This window comes from Chlorocebus sabaeus, chromosome 28 (genome assembly GCF_047675955.1).
Source record: "Chlorocebus sabaeus isolate Y175 chromosome 28, mChlSab1.0.hap1, whole genome shotgun sequence".
NCBI lineage: Eukaryota > Metazoa > Chordata > Mammalia > Primates > Cercopithecidae > Chlorocebus > Chlorocebus sabaeus.
Genome location: NC_132931.1, coordinates 10,117,324 through 10,137,155, shown reverse-complemented (window position 1 = coordinate 10,137,155; position 19,832 = coordinate 10,117,324). Strand labels below are relative to the sequence as shown.

At 55.9% G+C, this 19,832-nt stretch overlaps 1 protein-coding gene across 4 annotated transcripts; it reads right to left on the bottom strand.

The window, feature by feature from the left end:
- Positions 1-10,400: 10,400 nt before the first annotated feature.
- Positions 10,401-16,892, bottom strand: UPK3B (uroplakin 3B). Of its 4 annotated transcripts, XM_008018409.3 has the most exons (6): positions 16,542-16,892; positions 16,227-16,376; positions 15,410-15,635; positions 14,130-14,209; positions 13,193-13,322; positions 10,401-12,221 (listed from the first exon to the last, which is right to left on the bottom strand). In XM_008018409.3, the coding sequence occupies exons 1-6, from the start codon at positions 16,624-16,626 to the stop codon at positions 12,062-12,064; spliced, it is 831 nt and encodes a 276-aa protein (XP_008016600.1). In that variant the 5' UTR covers positions 16,627-16,892; the 3' UTR covers positions 10,401-12,061. The 4 variants fall into 4 exon arrangements, with proteins under 4 accessions (XP_008016600.1, XP_072868815.1, XP_072868814.1 ...); XM_073012714.1 differs by lacking the exon at positions 14,130-14,209; XM_008018408.3 differs by having other exon boundaries at positions 11,951-12,221; positions 16,227-16,892.
- Between the last annotated feature and the right edge of the window lie 2,940 nt (positions 16,893-19,832).

Sequence of the window (19,832 nt, the reverse complement as noted above, 5' to 3'; positions counted from 1 at the left end):
GCCCAGATAATTTTTGTATTTTTAGTAGAGACAAGGTTTCACCATGTTGGCCAGGCTGATCTTGAACTCCTACCCTCAGATGATCTACCCGCCTCAGCCTCCCGAAGTGCTGGGATTATAGGCATGAGCCACCATGCCCTGCAAATTGTCTTGCTGCATAACAAATGCCTCCAAAACTCTGAGGCTTAAAGCAATGTTACCTTATTTCTCAAGGTTCTGTAGGTGGGCTGGGCTGGGCTCAGCCGGGCGGCTCTTCAGCTAAATATGGCATGGGCATTGGCTAGGGCTACTCATGCAGCTATAGGCAGATGGGAGCTGGGCTTCACTCATGTATTTGGGATGGCTGGAACAGCTAAGAACTGGCTGCACATCTTTCTCTCTCTCTTTTTTTTTTCTCTCTCTCCATGAGTCCCTCATTATTCAGCAGTCCAGCCCAAGCTTGTTTACCTGGCAGGAACAATTCCAAAAGGGCAAAAATGGAAGTTGCCGGCCCTCCAGTCACAAGTCCCAGGTAGACGTGAATTTTGAGGGGACACTATTCAACCAAATGTAGGGGGCCAGGGCTTTTGGGGTGCTCAGTGAGGAGGTTACTGTGGTTGGCCAGGCAACAGACTAGAGTGATGGCAGTGAAAATCCTCTCTAAATTCATTTTCCATCCTGGGGCTGTGCAGAAGTTCTAGCCAGAGAAAGTGCCCCATGGCTCCAAGTTTTCCTGAAGTTCTGCTGCCCTCTGTGCTGAAGCTCAATTGGCCAGACACTGGCTAGAGTGATGATCTTAGAGGACAAGGGGTGGATCCCAAGTGCTACCAGGTACCCCTACCCTGACCCTGGGAGTGGATGGGTCATGTGTTTGTGGGAGAAGTTGTCCCCCAAGGCCTGGCTTACACCCCCCCTCCCTGATCTGCCCAGGATTACACTCCCTGCCATTCACACCACCTCAGCCACTGAAGATCTTCCTAAACCCAGTCTGCCCATCTTGCTTGGGCATCCTCTGCATGGTCCAGCTTCTTGGGGGTGGCATTTAGGGCCTTCCACCCCTTTCCCAGGCTGTATCTCCTACCACACCCTCTTGACCTCCCCAGTTCCATATCCCTCACCCTGGCCAGCTAAGGCTTTCCACAAACCCACTGTGATGCCCAGTTCCTAGTTTGTTTGTTTTGAGACAGAGGGTTTCGCTCTGTTGCCCAGACTGGAGTGCAGTGGTGCAGTCTTGGCTCACTGCAAACTTCACCTCCCGGGTTCAAGTGATTCTCCTGCCTCAGCCTCCTGAGTAGCTGGGATTACAGGCGTGTGCCACTACACCTGGCTAATTTTTATATTTTTAGTGGAGATAGAGATTCACCATGTTGGCCAGGCTGGTCTTGAACTCCTGGGCTCAAGCAAACTACCCGCCTTGGCCTCTCAAAGTGCTGGGATTACAGGCGTGAGCCACTGCACCTGGCTGATGGCCAATTATTTATCTCCCTTCCCTCCATCTTCAACAGGGGCTCCAGCTCCAATGCCACCCCCTCCAGGAAGTCCTCCTTGCACCTCTGCCCCCCATTAGGCTGGGCCAGGTGTCTCCCTTGGGCTCCCAGCACTGCCTGTGTTGCCCCCATCATAGCTCCTCTCCCCTGCACCGTACTTTCTAGGCCAGGTCGTATCTGGGCTCCCGGTTCTGTCTGGCAGGGACCCCAAGAGAAAGAAGCACCCAGATACATTTGACAATCTGATCCTGCTTGCAACTCCCCACCCCTCCTGCCCAGCTCAGCCTGTCCAGCCCCCAGCCCAAGTGTCTCCTGACCTAGAGCTCCCTGACTGGCCTGAAACCCTGGAATCAGGGCTGAGACAGGCCTCCAGGCACAGGGGTGGGGACGGCGTAGCTGAGACCACAGCTGCCATGAAACCCTCTTAGGGACGTTGGGCTCCCTCCCCTGGGGAATGAAAGGTGGGGGCAGGAGGAGGGAGGGAGAGGCCAGAATGATTAATGGGACATTTCTTTCTGTCCCTGGGGGGAGAAGCCAGGGAGAGAATGGTTGTCAAGGGCAACACATTCTTTCCAGTGGCTAACTCTGATGTGTCACTCACATCACAGGGAGTGGGGTTTCGGGGAGGCGGGACTGCAGTGTGGGCCCAAAGGGAGCTTGGAGACCTTCTAGGTTAAATGCTCATTTTACAGAGGGGAAACTGAGGCCAGGGGAGACAGGTATGGTGCCCCTGTGGGCCTTACACCAAAAATGAGGCTTAAAAAAGGGGCAATCCTGGGCTGGGCGTGGTGGCTCATGGCTGTTAATACCAGCACTGCGGGAGGCCAAGGTGGGAGGATCACTTGAGGTCAGGAGATCAAGACCAGCCTGGCCAACATGGTGAAACCCCATCACTACTAAAAATTCAAAACTTAGCTGGGCCATGGTGGCGGGCGCCTGTAATCCCAGCTACTCGGGAGGCGAGGCAGGAGAATCGCTTGAACCCAGGGACAGGCAGGAGCCACCGCATCCAGCCACGCATAGGGATTTTGAAGGAACACAGTTCAGTCTGCAGCTGGGGGGTGCCTCCCCCATGAGCAGGACGCTCTCTAAGGACAGAGACTGGACCTGAGCCCTCCGCTGAGCCCATGGGTCTTGGGCTGGGTCTAGATCTGTTGTCCTGCCCAACAGTGGCTGCTCCAGGGGGGCAGGGGCAGCTGCAGAATGAGCAGTCAGGTGTGTCCCTCAGCTCCTGTTTCTTTCTGGCCTCTTCTCAGAAAGTGGTGCCATCCTGCCCCCTCCACCACAGCCTGGGCAGCTTCCAAGGCTGCTGTGGGCAGAGATCAGAGGGAGATCCAAGGAGGCAGTGGGCTGGGCTGTTGGGGGCCACTGCCCTGCGGTGTCGCCAGGAGTGGAGATGCCCGCTCTGTGCTCCAGCTGCGACCCTCTATGGGCAGTGCGGGGGCTGATCTCTGCAGAGTGACCCTGCGTCCCCAGGCCTGGGGAGGGGATGGGAGGCTCTGAGGTGGCAGCTGTGCATGGTCAAAGTGACAGCTTAGGCCAGATGTGGTGGCTCACACCTGTAATTCCAGCACTTTGGGAGGCTGAGAGGGAAGCCCAGAAGGTGAAGACCAGGGTGGGCAATGCAGTGAGACCCCATCTCTACAAAAAAATTTAAAATTAGCTGGATGTGGTGATGCATGCCTGTAGTCCCAGCTACTTGGGAGGTTGAGGTGGGAGGACCATTTGAGCTCAGAAGTGAGTGAGCCCTGATGGCACCACTGTACTCCAGCCTGAGCAACAGAGTGAGACCCTGTCAAAAAAATAAAAATAAAAATAAAATTAAAAAAAAGAAATCAGCAAAATGAGAGGTGAGTAACAAAGCTGAGGAAAGCCAAAGGCCAGGGTATCTTTTTTGTTTGTTTGCTTGTTTTCTTTTCTTGTCTTTTTTTTTTTTTTTTGAGATGGAGTCTCGCTCTGTCACCCAGACACGCAGTGGCAGGATCTCGGTTCTCTGTAAGCTCTGCCTCCCGGGTTCACGCCATTCTCCTGCCTCAGCCTCGTTAGTAGCTGAGACTACAGGCGCCCGCCAGCACACCCAGCTAATTTTTTTGTATTATTTTTAGTAGAGATGGCCTTTCACCATGTTAGCCAGGATGGTCTCGATCTCCTGACCTCATGATCTGCCCACCTCAGACTCCCAAAGTGCTGGGATTACAGGTGTGAGCCACTGCGTCCCGGCCTGTTGTTTTTTTTTTTTTTTGAGACGGAGTCTCACTTTGTCACCCAGGCTGGAGTGCTATGGTGCGATCTCAGCTCACTGCGTCCTGTGCCTCCTGGGTTCAAGCGATCCTCCTGCCTTAGCCTCCCAAGTAGCTGGGATTACAGGTGCATGCCACCACACCTGGCTAATTTCTGCGTTTTCAGTGGACATGAGATTTCACTATGTTGGCCGGGCTAGTCTCCAACTCCTGACCTCAGATGATCTGCCAACTTTGGCCTCCCAAAGTGCTAGGATTACAGGCATGAGCCACCGTGCCTGGCCAGCAAACCATTTTTTGTTTGTAGTGTTGGGATCTCGCTATGTTACCCAGGGGGGTCTTCAACTCCTGGCCTCAAGTGATCCTCCTGCCTTGGCCTCCCAAAGTGCTGGGATTACAGGCATGAGCCACAACGCCCGGCCAACGCTCACAGTTTTAAACGTCTAATTACAAAGTGAAAAACATGCTGTGAAGGAAAAGGACACAGCTCTCAGAGAGCTGAGAGTTGAGAAAGGGCTTCCCTGAAGAGAGACAAGGAAAGACAAGGAAAGGGCGAGAGGAAGAGGCGCCTGGTGGAGGAGCCGTCTATGGACAGGGAAGGACAAGGGCAAAGGCAGGGCGTCCTAAACGAGGGTCTGTGTGGCTGGAACAGTGGCAGCAAGAGAAGGATAATGGGGGCATCGTGACTGAGATGGTGAACTTAGATTATGTTCTTATTTATTTACTTATTTTGAGCAAGGGTCTTGCTCTGTTGCCCAGGCTGGAGTGCAGTGGAGCGATCATAGCTCACTGCAGCCTTGACCTCCCAGGCTCAAGTGATCCTCCCATCTCAGCCTCCCGAGTAACTGGGACTACACGTGTGCAACACCATGCCTGGATAATTTTTTTTTCCCCTGTGACAGAGTCTCACTTTGTCGCTCAGGCTGGAGCGCAGTGGCATGATCTCGGCTCATTGCAACCTCTCCTTCCTGGGTTCAAGTCGTTCTCAAGCCTCAGCCTCCTGAGTAGCTGGGACAACAGGCGTGTGCCAGCATGCTAATTTTTTTTTTTTTTTTGATACAGAGTCTCACTCTGTCGCCCAGGCTGGAGTGCAGTGGCCGGATCTTGGCTCACTGCAACCTCCGCCTCCCGGGTTTATGCCATTCTCCTGCCTCAGCCTCCCGAGTAGCTGGGACTACAGGCACCCGCCACCTCGCCCGGCTAGTTTTTTTGTATTTTTTTAGTAGAGACGGGGTTTCACCGTGTTAGCCAGGATGGTCTCGATCTCCTGACCTCCTGATTCGCCTGTCTCGGCCTCCCAAAGTGCTGGGATTATAGGCTTGAGCCACTGCGCCCGGCCTAATTTTTGTATTTTTTCATGGAGACGGGGTTTTGCCATGTTGGTCAGGCTGGTCTCAAACTCATGGCCTCCGGTGATGCGCCTGCCTCAGCTTCCCAAAGTGCTGAGATTACAGGAGTGAGCTACCACACCTAGCCTATGTCTGGAAACCTTTTTTTTTTTTGAGATAGAGTCTCGCTCTGTTGCCCAGGCTGCAGTGCAGTGGCGTTATCTCGAGTAGCTGGGATTACAGGCACACACCACTGTGTCCGGCTATTTTTTGTATTTTTAGTAGAGATGAAATTTCACCATGTTGGCCAGGCTGGTCTCGAACCCCTGACCTCAGGTGATCCACCTGCCTCAGCCTCCCAAAGTGCTGGGATTACAGGTGTGAGCCACCACGTGTGACCCCTAGGGGTTATTTCTGACCTGACCCTTTTCTTTTCTTTCTTTTTTTTTTTCCAGATGGAGTCTTGCTCTGTTGCCCAGGCTGGAGTGCAGTGGTGTGATCTTGGTTCACTGCAACCTCCACCTCCCAGGTTCAAGTGATTCTCCTGCCTCAGCCTCCCAAGTAGCTGGGATTACAGGCACCTGCCATCATGCCTGGCTAATTTTTTTGTATTTTTAGTAGAGACAGGGTTTCACCATGTTGGCCAGGCTGGTCTCAAACTCCTGAGTTCAACGGATCCTCCCACCTCAGCCTCCCAAAATGCTGGGATTATAGGCGAGAGCCACCATGCCTGGCCTTAAGCTGAATTTTGAAGGGCAAATGGAAGAAGGAGGCCAAAGCAGGAGGATCTCTTGAGCCTAAGAGTTCAAGACCAGCCTGGGCAACACAGCAAGACCCCATCTCTAAAAAATTTTTTTTTTTTTTTTTGAGACAAGAGTCTCGCTCTATTGCCCAGGCCAGAGTGCAGTGGCTCGATCTCGGCTGGCTGCAAGCTCCGCCTCCCGGGTTCACGCCATTCTCCTGCCTCAGTCTCCCGAGTGGCTGGGACTACAGGCGCCCGCCACCACGCCCGGCTAATTTTTGCATTTTTAGTAGAGACGGGGTTTCATCGTGTTAGCCAAGATGGTCTTGATCTCCTGACCTCGTGATCCGCCCGCCTCGGCCTCCCAAAGTGCTGGGATTACAGGCGTAAGCCACTGCACCCAGCCTTAAAAAATTTTTTTAAAAAAAGAGGAAAGAAGGAGAGGAGGAGAGGGAGCTGCTCAGAGAGACCAGGGGTGTATACGGTCCTGCTCTGCAGTGGCACCCATGGTGGCCAAGGGGTGGCAGTAGGGATTGTGAGCTGGGAAGAACCAAATCTGAACCAGGGCAGACAAGGGGGATTGGAGAGGAAGAGTTGAATTCCAGAAATATGCAGGAGGTGGCGACAGGAATTGGGAGATGAGGCAGAGGGAAGAGGCCATGCCCAGTTTGTGATGTGGCCTACTCATGAATGCAAAAATTGGGGTCTTCTGTGCTTTGCAAGTGAGTGCACCACCCCAGTTTGCTTTACAGCAGGGCCCCAGGAAAAGGGGTTCTGGGGATGTCATCTTAACAACAGGTGTGTTCCACAAGAACATTAATACATCGTTAATATTTTTGAAAGACAAGACTGGGCATGGTGGCTCATGCCTGTAATCCCAGCACTTTGGGTGGTTGAGGCTTGCGGATCACTTGAGCTCAGGAGTTCGAGACCAGCCTGGGCACCATGGTGAAACCCCGTCTCTACTAAAAATACAAAAAATAGCCGGACACAGTGGTGTGTGCCTGTAATCCCAGCTACTTGGGAGGCTGAGGCAGGAGTATTGCTTGAATCTGGGAGGCGGAGGTTGCAGTGAGCCGAGATCACGCCACTGCACTCCAGTCTGGGCAACAGAACGAGACTCCATCTCAAGAAGAAGAAAAAAAAGAACGCAAGGGCACTGCCCAGCACAGGCACAGTCACATCAGGCCCTGGGGAGCTGTGCCGGGACGTTCTGCCCAGCAGAGTCACACCGAAGAGGGTCCTCAGCCTAACCCCATCCCCTTGAGGACCAGCTCGTGACAGCTTTGAGCAGAACATGTCATGGGAACGGCATTGTGCAGAACCTTTTATTAAATGGCATTTAAAATATTCTCCAGGACTGTGTAGTTGGGGAAACGCCATGAAATCCATTGGCCCGGAACATAATGGCTCAATGGTTCAAAACAAATGCATTGTTAAAAAGGAAAAACAGCAACTGTTGTGGGGTAATGACTTGCAGATGACTCAGCAGGTCAAACATCAAAGGAATTCGGATGGCAGCAGGTGGGCACAGGCAGCCAGGAAACACCCTCCCTCGCTCTCACTTCCGGCGATCGCTTTAACTCCCTGGAGCCTCTAAACTACCCATTTCTCTCCACCATCCCTGCAATCCCCAAGCAAGAGCCACCTTGATCTCCCGCTGGGATGTCGGTGGCTCCACTCTAGCTGAACTCTCCACGTCCACTCCTGCCCCTCGCCCGTTCCCCTCTCAGTATCCAGAGGGACCAGGTTCTTTTTTTTTTTTTAGACGGAGTCTCACTCTGTCGCCCAGGCTGGAGTGCAGTGGTGCGATCTCAGCTCACTACAACCTCCGACTCCCAGGTTCAAGCAATTCTCCTGCCTCAGCCTTCTGGGCAGCTGAGACTATACATGCACGCCACCACATCTGGCTATTTTTTTTGCATTTTTAGTAGAGATGGGGTTTCACTATGTTGGCCAGGCTGGTCTCAAATTCCTGACCTCAGGTGATCCGCCCACCTCGGCCTCCCAAAGTGCTGGGATCACAGGCGTGAGCCACTGTGCCCGGCCAGGACCAGGTTCTAAACCTGATCACATCGCACCTCTGCTCCCAACATTCAGGAACTTCACACGGCAAGAACAGAATCTAGGTTCAGACAGGTGTGGTGGCTCACGTCTGTATTCCTAGCACTTCGGGAAGCCAAGGCAGGAGGATCAATTTGGGAGGCCAGGAATTCGAGACCAGCCTGGGCAACATAGAGATCCAACTGGGCACAGTGGCTCATGCCCGTAATTCCAGCACTTTGGGAGGCCAAGGCAGGAGGATCACTTGAGGTCAGGAGTTCGAGACCAGCCTGGCCAACATGGTGAAATGTCATCTCTACTAAAAATACAAAAATTAGCCGGGCATGATGATGGGCACCTGAAATCCCAGCTACTTGGGAGGCTGAGACAGGAGAATTGCTTGAACCCAGGAGGTGGAGGTTGCAGTGAGCTAAGATCACACCACTGCACTCCAGCCTGGATGACAGAGTGAGACTCTGTCTCAAAAAAACAAAACAAAACAAAATAAAACATACCGACACCTAATCTCTATAAAATATTTTTAGAAGTTATCCAGGTGGGCCGGGTGCAGTGGCTCATGCCTGTAATCCCAGCACTTTGGGAGGCCAAGGCAGGTGGATCACTTGAGGTCAGGAGTTCAAGACCAGCCTGCCCAACATGGTGAAACCCCGTCTCTACTAAAAAAAAAAATACAAAAATTAGCCAGATGTGGTGGCAGGCACCTGCAGTCCCAGCTACTCGGGAGGCTGAGGCAGGAGAATGGCTTGAACCCAGGAAGCAGAGGTTGCAGTGACCTGAGATAGTACTGTTGCACTCCAGCCTGGGTGACAAGAGCAAAACTCCATCTCAAAAAAAGAAAAAGAAAGAAAGAAAGAAAAGACAAGAAAAGAAAGAAAGAACCCCTAGGAAGCCCCTTGGCTCTCAGCGGCGGCCAGTAGCGTCCCCTAGGCTCCTGGGCTATAATTCAGTCTTTTCACCCTAGGTTCTAAGATCTGTTTAGAGGGTGTTTCCAAAGTCAAGTTCCAGGCGGCTCCTGAGGGTGACAGCAGCTCCTCAGTAGGCCCAGAGAGGCTGTGCAGAAGGGAGGGGCACCTGCAGGCTCGCACGGGAAGTCCCTGGCGCTGCGCCTGGCATCAGCACAGATTCTGACAGTAAGAACACAGAAGGGCCCCAGGACATTCAAAAGCCTGTGGCCAACATGGTGAAACCCCATCTCTACTGAAAATACAAAAATTAGCTGGGCGTGGTGGCAGGCACCTGTGATCCCAGCGACTCGGGAGGCCAAGGCTTGAACCCAGGAGGTGGAGGTTGCGGTGAGCAGAGATTGCACCACAGTACTCCAGCCTGGGTGACAGAGTGAGACTCCACCTCAAAAAAAAAAAAAGTCTGTGGCAATCCTGCTCCTAGCTAGTCCTTGGACCCTGGGAGGACTCATTCATCATTTTCTTGTCACACAGCAAACATCAATGGCCCCCTCCTCCTCCCTCTCATACCCCTTCGGGCTGGGCCCCTAGCCAGCTGTCTTGAGTCTGGATAGGACAGCATGAGACAGTCTCCGCTGGGGGCCGCTGATAGGGAGGTGGTCTTTTAACTTTTTTTTTTTGAGATGGAGTCGCTCTGTCGTCCAAGCCGCTCAGTGGCATGATCTCAGCTCACTGCAACCTCCGTTTCCCAGGTTCAGGTGATTCTCCCGCCTCAGCCTCCCAAGTAGCTGGGATTACAGGCACCCACCACCACACTGGGCAAATTTTTGTATTTTTAGTAGAGATAGGGTTTCACCATGTTGGCCAGGCTGGTCTCGAACCCCTGACCTCAAGTGATCTGCCTGACCTGGCCTCCCAAAGTTGGGATTACAGGCATGAGCCACCAAGCCCGTCCGTTAACTCTCTCTCAATTCCAGGCAGAGGGACCCGGGGTCCACCGTAGTGGGTTTTTGTTTGTTTGTGTGTTTTGTTTTGTTTTGTTTTTGAGATGGAGTCTCACTCTGTCGCCCAAACTGGAGGGCAGTGGAAAGATCTCAGCTCACTGCAACCTCCACCTCCCGGGTTCAAGTGATTCTCCTGCTTCAGCCTCCCGAGTAGCTGGGATTACAGGCCCCCTGCCACCATGCCCTGCTAATTTTTGTGTTTTTGGTAGAGACAGGGTTTTGCCACATTGGCCAGGCTGGTCTTTAACTCCTGACCTCAAGTGATCTGCCTGCCTCAGCCTCCCAAAGTGCTGGGATTATAGGTGTGAGCCACTGCGCCCAGCCTGTTCGTTCAAGACAGGGTCTCACTCTATTGTCCAGGCCAGAGGGCAGTGGTGCGATCACAGCTCACTGCAGCCTTAAACTCCTGGGCTCAGGTGATCCTCCTGCCTCAGCCTCCCAAGTAGCTGGGGCTAGAGGTACATGCCACCACCCCTGGCTAATCTTTTTTTAATTTTTAGTAGAGATGGAGTCTCACTATGTTGCCCCAGCTGGCCTGGAACTCCTGGGCTCAAGTAATCCTGCCTCAGCCTCCCAAAGTGCTACGATTCTAGGTATGAGCCATGGCACCCAGCCTATCACAGTAGTGTAACCTAAAGGGGCTGGGTCCCCTGGCCAGACTTCACCTGGGACACCGAGGCATTTGACTGAATCTGTTTCTGTCTATACCTGGAGGGGCTCTGGTGGCTGGTGGGGGTGCAGGCAGCATGGAGGAGGGGCTTTCAGAGATGAGGGGCTCAAGGGCTTGCTTGGGAGGGAGCACCAAAATCACATATCTGGCCCTGAAACGCATGTGCGGATTTTCTTGGGTTATTAGAAGATGGGGGCACCTCAAAGTACAAGCCAGGACAGCAATCAAGGGACAGGCTCGGGGTAATCCCATGGGGCAGAAGCTGAGCAGGGCCCTGGGCTCCCAGTATAAATTTCCTGTCATGGGAGGGGCACCATTCAGGCCATGGTGGGCTCCAGACCGCATTTATTCACCTCCAAAGAGGGCTGCAGCCCAAGGGTCACCACTGAGCGCCCTCTGTGGGCAGGGCCTGCAGGCCGGGAGCCGTGGTCACATTAGAGGGCCCGGGAGCGCAGCCCAAGGGGGCGTGCGCAGCGGCCGTGGACAGAGTGCAGCAGGCAAGTCACTGAGCCTCAGTTTCTCCATTTAGAAAATCGCGGCGGCTGGGCGGACTGTATGGCACGCAGCGGGCTCTCAGGCGTGACTGCTTATCCCTCTGGCTTGGCGGAAGGAGGCCTAGAGTACTGACCTCCACCGACCCCGCCACGCGGCATCTGCTACCGCCTTGGAGATAGGAGGAGCAGCGAATCGGAGTGCGCATGCGCACTGGCCGTGAGGCGGCCTGGCTGCGACTCGCTGGCGCCCCCGAGTGGCGACGACGGGAACCACCGGCCTTGTACACAGATGGACACTTGGGGTTCTTCTGCACAGAGGGTCCTTCCAGGTGATGGAGGCTCCTGGGTCCCGGAGAGCCTCCTGGGATGGCAGTCTAAGGGCGTGACAGACCTCCGACAGCAACAGGTCACATCTGGACACGTGGTCGTCTCAGGTCTAGAGAAGGCAGCTCCCCAAGGTCAGGACCAGCTATGCCTGAAGCCCCAAGTCTAACACTGTATGTGGCATACAGCAGGTGCTTAATAAATGCTTGAGAGGGTGGATACGGGCAAGAGCCATCCGTATGCGCAAGAGGGTTGGAGGTGGTGGCCAGAATTGGTAGTCAGATCACCATGGAGAGTCCCACTCTCAGAAAGGTGCCGTGCCCAGGGGCAGTAGGGGACGCCTCTGAATCCTTACCCTGCCCAGCCACTGATGGGTGGGACAGGGGACAGAGGGCGGCTCAGGTCTCATAGGCCCCGGAATGAGCCCAGCTTCCTGCACCAGGCAAAGCACGGTCCCCTGCGGGCCTCCTCCTGGGGTCTGGAAGCTTGCGGTCAGGGTGGCCTGTCCACACAGCCTCCAGCCTTCCTCGAAGGAGGTCAGGTGAGACAGAGGTGGGGATGGAGGTGGGGACTGGGTGTCCAGTCTGCCCATGACCCTCCCCTAAACCCTCCTGAGTGCAACTTACAGATGTTTGGAGAGGGAGAGAAACCGGAAAGGCAGAGGCAGGGGGGCTGGTGCTGGGATTCCAGGCAGGGTAGGGGGTGTGCTGGTCGGCGGGGAAAGGCGAGCAGCCCTGAGGGGGCCTGTGGGTGCAGGAGCTGGGACAGAGCACCATGCACTCGCTCCCTGCACCCCACCTCCCCCAGCCCCATGCACAGAGGCCAGGCTAGGGGCTGAGGCTGGGGAGGGGGTCCTGGCCAGGCTCGCAGCCCACTGGCAGTGTGGCAGCCTCGCTGGGCGGGATGTGGTGGGTCATGTAGCGCTTCCCCATGAAGGAGCCGATCCGCAGCTGCTCCGGGGCCTCCTCCGGCCACCACAGGCTGGAGCTGGGTGGGGAGAGGAGGAGGAACAGATGTATGTCCCTGCCATGTGGGGCGGGTGCTGGGTCAGGGCCTGTTCTCTCTCCCTGCTCCCTCACCTGCAGTCTCTCTCTCTCTTTTTTTTTTTTTTTTTTTCTTCTTTTTTTGAGATGGAGTCTGGCTCTGTCACCCAGGCTGGAGTGCAGTGGTGCAGTCTCGGCTCACTGCAAGCTCCGCCTCCCGAGTTCAAGCGATTCCCCTGCCTTAGCCTCCCGAGTTGCTGGGATGACAGGCTGGCGCCACCACACCTGGCTAATTTTTGTATTTTTAGTAGAGACGGGGTTTCACCATGTTGCCCAGGCTGGTCTTGAACTTTTGGCCTCCCGTGATCCTTCTACCTTGGCCTCCCAAAGTGCTGGGATTACAGGCATGAGCTGCTGCACCCAGCCTCACCCGCAGTCTCTGATCCCTCCTTCCTCCTTTCTAGAACCAACTGGAGGACCTCTCCAGGTGGCCACCCTGACTACCCTGGCATCAGCTTACTAAACCACCAGAGGATCCACAGAGAGCAGGTGAGACCCGGGAGGAGAAGGGCCTTGGCTGAGGATACACTGAAAGACAGGGCCTGAGTGAGGTGGGCCCTCCTGAACCTGTCCCCAGAGGGGCTGCTGGCCCCCATCACTGACCCCCGAGGTGCGAGATACTCAGGGTGGGAATTCCCTGCACAGGCCCTGGGAGGGGCGCTGCGCAGCTCAAAACCAAAGCATCGGGCTGGGCAAGGTGGCTCACGCCTGTAATCCTAACACTTTGGGAGGCCGAGACAGGAGGATCGTTTGAGCCCAGCAGTTCCAGACCAGCTTGGGCAACACAGCAAGTGCCTATCTCTACCAAAAATAAAGTAAACCCCATGGCATGCCTGGAGGGCTTCCAGACACTGGGACCAGTTCAATGGAAGGGGTTCTGGGTGAGAGAGGGGCTGAGGGGGTGTCCCCACTCACAAGCGTGCGGTAGAGGCTGCCAAGAAGGCCAAGAGCAGGAGGCCGCTCAGAGAAGAGAGGATGGAGGTAACAACGATCATGCTGCCACTTCGCCGCCCTGGCCAGGTGTCGATGGATCCGGGGGTCTTCCCTGCACACACACCAGCTGCTCAGAGAGGCTGCCCCTCAACCCCAGGACTGGCTGTCACCTCCTCCCTTTCTCCCTCCCCACCCATGCTCGCCTAGCCTCAAGGCCTGGCTTTCTCATATCCCGAGGCACACCCCGGAGCCCAACCCCCTGTCCCACTTCCTCTGTGCTCTGCCAGCCTGGACCACGGCCTCCGCCCTGCTCCTACCTTCTAGGTTGCTCCCAACCACGTGCTCATCCACCGCCCTGCTCCCGGGAGCCCAGCAGTCAAGGCCTTCAGAAGACAAGACTTCCAACCCACACCCCCTGACCTCTGAAGCCATCTCCCAGGAGACCCCCACCCCAACACCCGGGTCGCGGCTCTCAAAATGTCCTGGGCCTGGTACATTCACACCCGCCCCTTGGGTCTGCTCAGAACTCAAGCTGGCTGCCTCCCCAGCCAGCCCCGACCTGACTCTGACCCCCTCCACACCCTCTTCCTCCCTCCCAGCAGGGGCTGACACAGCCTGACTCCCTATAGCAGTGGGGAGGCTGTCTCTGCCCACAGTGTGGCTGGAGCCCAAGAGTTGGCAAACGCTTGCTGATGGGCCGAGATGGTGCCCCTGCCAACGGGGCTGGCTCAGTGCCCCACTCCCCCAGCATGAGGATCTGATGGGGGTTGGGCCTGACTTGGACGTGGCCTCCAGGCCCCCAGCCCTGTGGGAGCAGGGGTGCGCCCAGCTCAGCAGAGGGTGACGAGGTGGCCCAGAGAGATGGGTGAGTCCACTGGGGGCAAACAGAAGCCAGGGCGCCCCTCCTGCCCAGCGCTACCTTGGTGGAGAGTGATGGGGTCTGACCACTTGGTCTCGGCCCTGGGTGAGCCCCTGGCGTCCATCAGGAGGAACTTCACGCTGGGGACGGGAGGTGGTGGGGGAGGAGGGGAGAGACTCAGAGGCTGGGACCACCCCAGGCAGGGCCAGGTCCCCCAGCAGCTCCTCTGGGCCCCTCCCATGGATGTGGAGTGGGGGTGCCAGTCAAGAGCAGCAGCCGGTGGCCTGGCCCTGCTCTGAGAATCCCCTGAGATGTCTCCAGCCACTTGGCCTGTGCCACCATCCCCCATCCCCCTGAGCAGTTGCTCTCCAGACACCAGACCTGGGCCGGGGATGGTTTAGGGGCCCCAGTTCCTAAATGCCACGAGTCAAAAGTGCAGGTGAAGGTGGCTTAGCAAGGCACATGGGCAGGGGTCCCAGGCCTCCCAGAGGGGCAGCAGTAGCCGGAGGGCGGGGGGCTCAGTCACCAGCAGCCCAAGGACCGAGGGCACTAGGAGCCCTGCAGAGGGGCTCGGTTTGTGTCTTTGCAGGGCTGGGAGCTCTGGAAGGTCTGGGCAGTGGGGAAGGACCTGACAGGTTGGCACTGAAAAGAGTGGCTGCAGGGGACAGGGCGGGGCGTGGAGCTGGAAGCTGAGCCAGGGTGTGGCGGCAGGGAGGGCAGAGGGTGGACCTGGAGAGTGGGTGAGAGGGCAGAGGGGGGCTGGGTAGAGCGGGGTGCTGTTCCAGCTTCTCCATGCCCTGCCTTCCCGGCTCCCCCCAGGCCTGGTCTTCCTGAGGCCACCCCACCTTGTCCTGTGCCGGGACAGTCCTGACCTGGACACACAGCCTGCTTCCCCTTCCCGGCTCCACCCCGACCTTGGCAGGCCACTTGACCTCCTGTACCTCAGTTTCCTCATCTGTAAGAGCGGGTGGGAGCCACCTCTCTTGCTCCCTGCCTCATATCCACAAGACTGGGTCTGAACTCGGCCCCCGAGTTTCCTGCCAGATCTGCCCGTGGTGGGGGCCAGGGGCCTAGACTTTGGGGAAGCTGCCCCCTCCCACCTTGACTAAGATCCCGCCTCCCCGTGGTGCCCACCCGCTCCTCCTGGGCCTTGCCCGGCCCCAGCTGAGGTGAGCACTGTTGCTGACTCTACAGTGGAAGGAGCTCGGGCTTGCAAAGGGGAGGACAGGGGCCAGAGGATCCCTGGGAATATAGTAGAGAGAGCATCCTTGCTCCCAGCAACGCCTCCTCCCCAAGCACAGCCCCAGTCCCAGGGCCCCGGTGGTGGGGGTACCACCTACCGATAGGGTCCAGGGCCAGGGAGGGGCGCGTTGCAGAAGGGCCGCTGATGGCAACCGTGGTCATGGCCCACCCGCAGCACGGGGGCACCTCCGCTGCCCACCATGGGGTCGTCACAGGGCAGCCGGTCCAGAGACAGGGGCAGGGTCATGTAGTGGCCATCGGTCAGCAGCTGTGGGGAGGCCGGGATGTCAGCCAGTGTCTCTGGGTTCTGGAAGCTCCTGGAGGCTGCAAGATGAGAGAACAGATGGGGGTAGGAGGGGAGAGACCAGCTTTGTGCTTATGAGCGGGGGTTCTGCGTTCGCCCACCCTCCAGCCCTGACCCCCCATGCCACCTCCTCCCTCAGGACCCCCAGAGATAGTCCAGATCCACAGTTGACTTTGTTACCCCTGAAGGAGAACTTCCCTCTGGCCTTCTGTCCTCACCCAGAGCCAGGAGTGGGGAGCAGCGGGCGGTCCCAACCTGCCCAGCCCCAGCCCCATCGCAGTGCACCGGCCCTGCCCCCCACGAAGCCACATCCTGTCAGGTCGAAGCCTCGGTTTTCCGTCCAAAGGAAGAACTACTTGGATTCAGAAAAAGGGCTGCAGAGCTGTTGACAAACCCGCCACTTAAACAACTCCCGGGATTTGGTGCTCACTATGTGTGTATTTTTCAATACACATATCACCCCTTTGGATAAAGCCCCATTCATCCACACCTATCTCCCAAAGGCCCTACAAGGGCTCAGTCATTGAAGGTGCTTGCTGGTGAGGGGCTCCTAGGGCCCACCACTGTCCTCGGCCGTCACCGTCACCCAGGCCCCACAGCTGTCCCCGCACCATTGCTGAAGGCCACCACGAGCCAGACGGTGTCGCCGGCGCTGGCATGCCCGTCGAAGACACAGCGCGGCTGCTCCAGGGAGAAGGTGGTGGCCGTGACCTTCCCTTCCAGGTCCCAGGCTGTTATCTGCGGCGTGTAGGGCACCAGCTCTGTGGCCACGGGGGACAAAAGGTGAGCCACGGAGACGGGCTTGGGGGTCCCTGGGGCTGCCTCTCCCAGTCGGAGGCAGGTGGGCGCCCAGGGTCCAATCACTCCAGCAGGGCCCCCAGCCCCTTGGGTCTGGCTGGCCGCGTCCATCCAGGACCCCCACTCACCCAGGCTCAGGCTGGGCTGGAGACAGTTCAGTGCCATGAGGAGCATGTGCAGCCCTAGGAGAGGCTGCCCCCGGGGGAGCCCCATGACAGCTGCCAGCACCCAGGAGGCTCAGGGGCTGGTCTGGCCACCTTGGGCTGCACCCCACCCCCAGCAGCTTGGCCCTGGAGAAGCTGGTTAATCAGGCTGCCCCAGGGGCTGGAAAGACCTGCAAATATAAGCGCACCCCACCCCCTTCCTCCCAGTCCAGCCCCCAGCAGGGAGGAGCTGGGGGCGGTTCTGGAGGGAGGCAGGCCAGTGCCCAGCCCCACTGCCAGGGCCGAGGGAGAGGGACCACTGGACCCCCGGATGCCAGCCAGGCCTTCCCAGAGCTTGGATTGGGGCCCCTCCCAGTCTCTTGGCCCTGGGGAGGAGGGTCTGGCTTTTGGAAAGTTGGGCTCAGGACCACATGCTTGAGATTCCTGCGCCCCAGGTGCCAGGAGCCTCCCTCTGGCCGTCTGTCCCCACCCAGAGTCAGAAGTGGGGAGTAGCAGGCACCCTTAACCTGCCCAGCCCCAGCCCCATCACAGCACGCTGACCCTGCCCTCGACGAGGCCACATCCTCCCAGGTCACATCCTTGATTCCCCATCCAAAGGAAGAAGAACTTGGATTCAGAGAAAGGGCTGCAGAGCCCTTGACAGTTGACAAACCCTCCACTTACACTACTCCCGGGATTTGGTGCTATGTGTGTATTTTTCACATATATAACTCACATACCTTCACAGCTCAGTGGCTTAAATATGTATATGTCACCCAGGGAGGGCAGTGGTGAGAGCACAGCTAACTGGAGCCTCAAACTCCCAGGTTCAAGTAATCCTCCAACCTCAGTCTCCCCAGTAGCGGGAACCACAGGCACGCAACACCATGCCCTGGCTAATTTATTTATTATTTTTTAAAATTTTATTTAATTAATTAATTTTTTTTGTAAGATGGAGTCTCCTCTGTCGCCCAGGCTGGAGTGCAGTGGTGTGATCTGGGCTCACTGCAACCTCTGCCTCCCAGGTTCAAGCGATTCTCCTGCCTCAGCCTCTCGAGTAGCTGGAATACAGGCACATGCCACCAGGCCCAGCTAACTTTTGTATTTTAGTAGAGACAGGGTTTCACCATGTTGGCTTGGCTGCTCTCAAACTCTTGATCTCAAGTGATCCGCCTGCCTCAGCCTCCCAAAGTGCTGGGATTACAGGCGTGTGCCACCGTGCCTGGCACCCCCGCCAATTTTTTTTGAGACGGAGTTTTCACTCTTGTTACCCAGGCTGGCTGGAGTACAATGGCCCGGTCTTGGCTCACTGCAACCTCCGCCTCCTGGGTTCAAGCGATTCTCCCGCCTCAGCCTCCTGAGTAGCTGTGATTATAGGCATGTGCCGCCACATCTGGCTAATTTTGTATTTTTAGTAGAGATAGGGTTTCTCCATGTTGGTCAGGCTGGTCTCGAACTCCCGACAGAGTCTCACCTTGTTGCCCCGGGCTGGAGTGCAATGGCACAATCTTTGCTCACTGCAAGCTCCACCTCCCAGGTTCAAGCAATTCTTCTGCCTCAGCCTCCCGAATAGCTGGGACTACAGGTGCCCCCCACCACGCCCGACTATTTTTTTTGTATTTTTAGTACAGACGGGGTTTCACTGTGTTAGCCAGGATGGTCTTGATCTGACCTCGCGATCTGCCTGCCTCGGCCTCCCAAAGTGCTGGGATTACAGGTATGAACCACTGCGCCCGGCCTGTGTCTGGCTTTTACTTTTTCAAGGTTCCTCCTTGACTGTGATTGCTTCATTCCTTTTCACAGTTGAGTAATATTCCATCCTGTGACGTGTCGCACTTTGATTCATCAGTGGATGCATAATTTGGTTTTTTCCTCTTTGGGGCTATTGTAAATAATGCTGCCATGAGCATCTGTTTGCAGGCTTCTGTGGGGACATTTTCAATGCTCTTGAGTACGTACCTAGGAGCGGAACTGTGGTCACACACTAATGCTCCTTTCAGAGGTTCCGTTTGCCGAAGTGGCTGCATTTTACATTCCCAGTAGCAGTGGATGAGGGTCTCATTTCTTGACATCCTCTCCAACATTGCTTTATTTTTGTTTCAGTATAGCCATCATAATGGGTGTAGTGTGGCATCTCATGGTTTTTATATTTTTGAGACGGTGTCTTTTTCTGTTGCCAGGCTGGAGTATGGTGTGGCATGATCTCGGCTCACTGCAACCTCTGCCTCTCGGGTTCAAGCAGTTCTCCCGCTTCAGCCTCCCGAGTAGCTGGGATTACAGGTGCTATCACCACACCCAGCTAATTTTTTAATATTTTTGGTAGAGACACAGTTTCATCATATTGTCCAGGCTGGTCTCGAACTCCTGACCTCAAGCGATCCACCCACCCCGGCCTCCCAAAGTGCTAGGATTACAGGCGTGATTCACTGTGCCCAGTCTGGCCCTTTATCTTCTTCGGAGGAACATCTATTCTAGTTCTTTGTGCATTTTTAAATTGGGTTGTCTTTTTATTGAGGTTTTCTCATTTTTTGTTTGTTTTTGTTTTTGAGACAGGGTCCAGGCTGGAGTGCAGAGGCATAATCTCGGCTCACTGCAACCTCTGCCTTCTGGGTTCAAGCAATTCTCCTGCCTCAGTCTCCAAGCAGCTGGAAGTATAGGTGCCCACCAACACGCCCAGCTAATTTTTGTATTTTTAGTGGAGACGGGGTTTCACCATGTTGGCCAGGATGGTCTCTAACTCCTGACCTCAGGTGATCCGCCCACCTTGGCCTTACAAAGTGCTGGGACTACAGGCATAGGCCACTGCACCCAACCTATTGCTGAGTTCTAAGGGTTCTTTATATATTCTGGATACTAGATCCTTATCAGGAATGCGATTTGAAAATATTTTCTCCCATCCTCATCCTCAGAATCCTTTCAAGGAGAAGCATCCAAGGCTCAGGCACCCACCCCAACTCCTGCACTCACAGGCAGTGTGAGTACGGAGTCTCAAATGTGGAACCAGGCCAGGCACAGTGGTTCACGTCTGTAATCCCAGCACTTTGGTAGGCCGAGGCGGGAGGATCACCTGAGGTTAGGAGTTCAAGACCAGCCTGGCCAACACGGTGAAACCCTGTTTCTACTAAAAATACAAAAATTAGCTGGGCGTGGTGGTGGGTGTCTGTAGTCTCAGCTACTCAGGAGGCTGAGGCAGGAGAATCGCTTGAACCCGGAAGGTGGAGGTTGCAATGAGCCGCGATTGCACCACTGTGCTCCAGCCTGAGTGACAGAGCGAGG

Excerpts from the sequence above, each read along its gene's own strand:
- UPK3B (XM_073012713.1), bottom strand. The coding sequence starts at position 16,626 with ATGGGGCTCCCCCGGGGGCAGCCTCTCCTAGGGCTGCACATGCTCCTC. Across the intron at positions 15,636-16,226 it reads CGTGGTGGCCTTCAGCAATG|CCTCCAGGAGCTTCCAGAAC; the intron begins GTGCGGGGACAG and ends CTCATCTTGCAG. Across the intron at positions 13,323-15,409 it reads CCTGGCCCTGGACCCTATCG|GGAAGACCCCCGGATCCATC; the intron begins GTAGGTGGTACC and ends GTGTGTGTGCAG.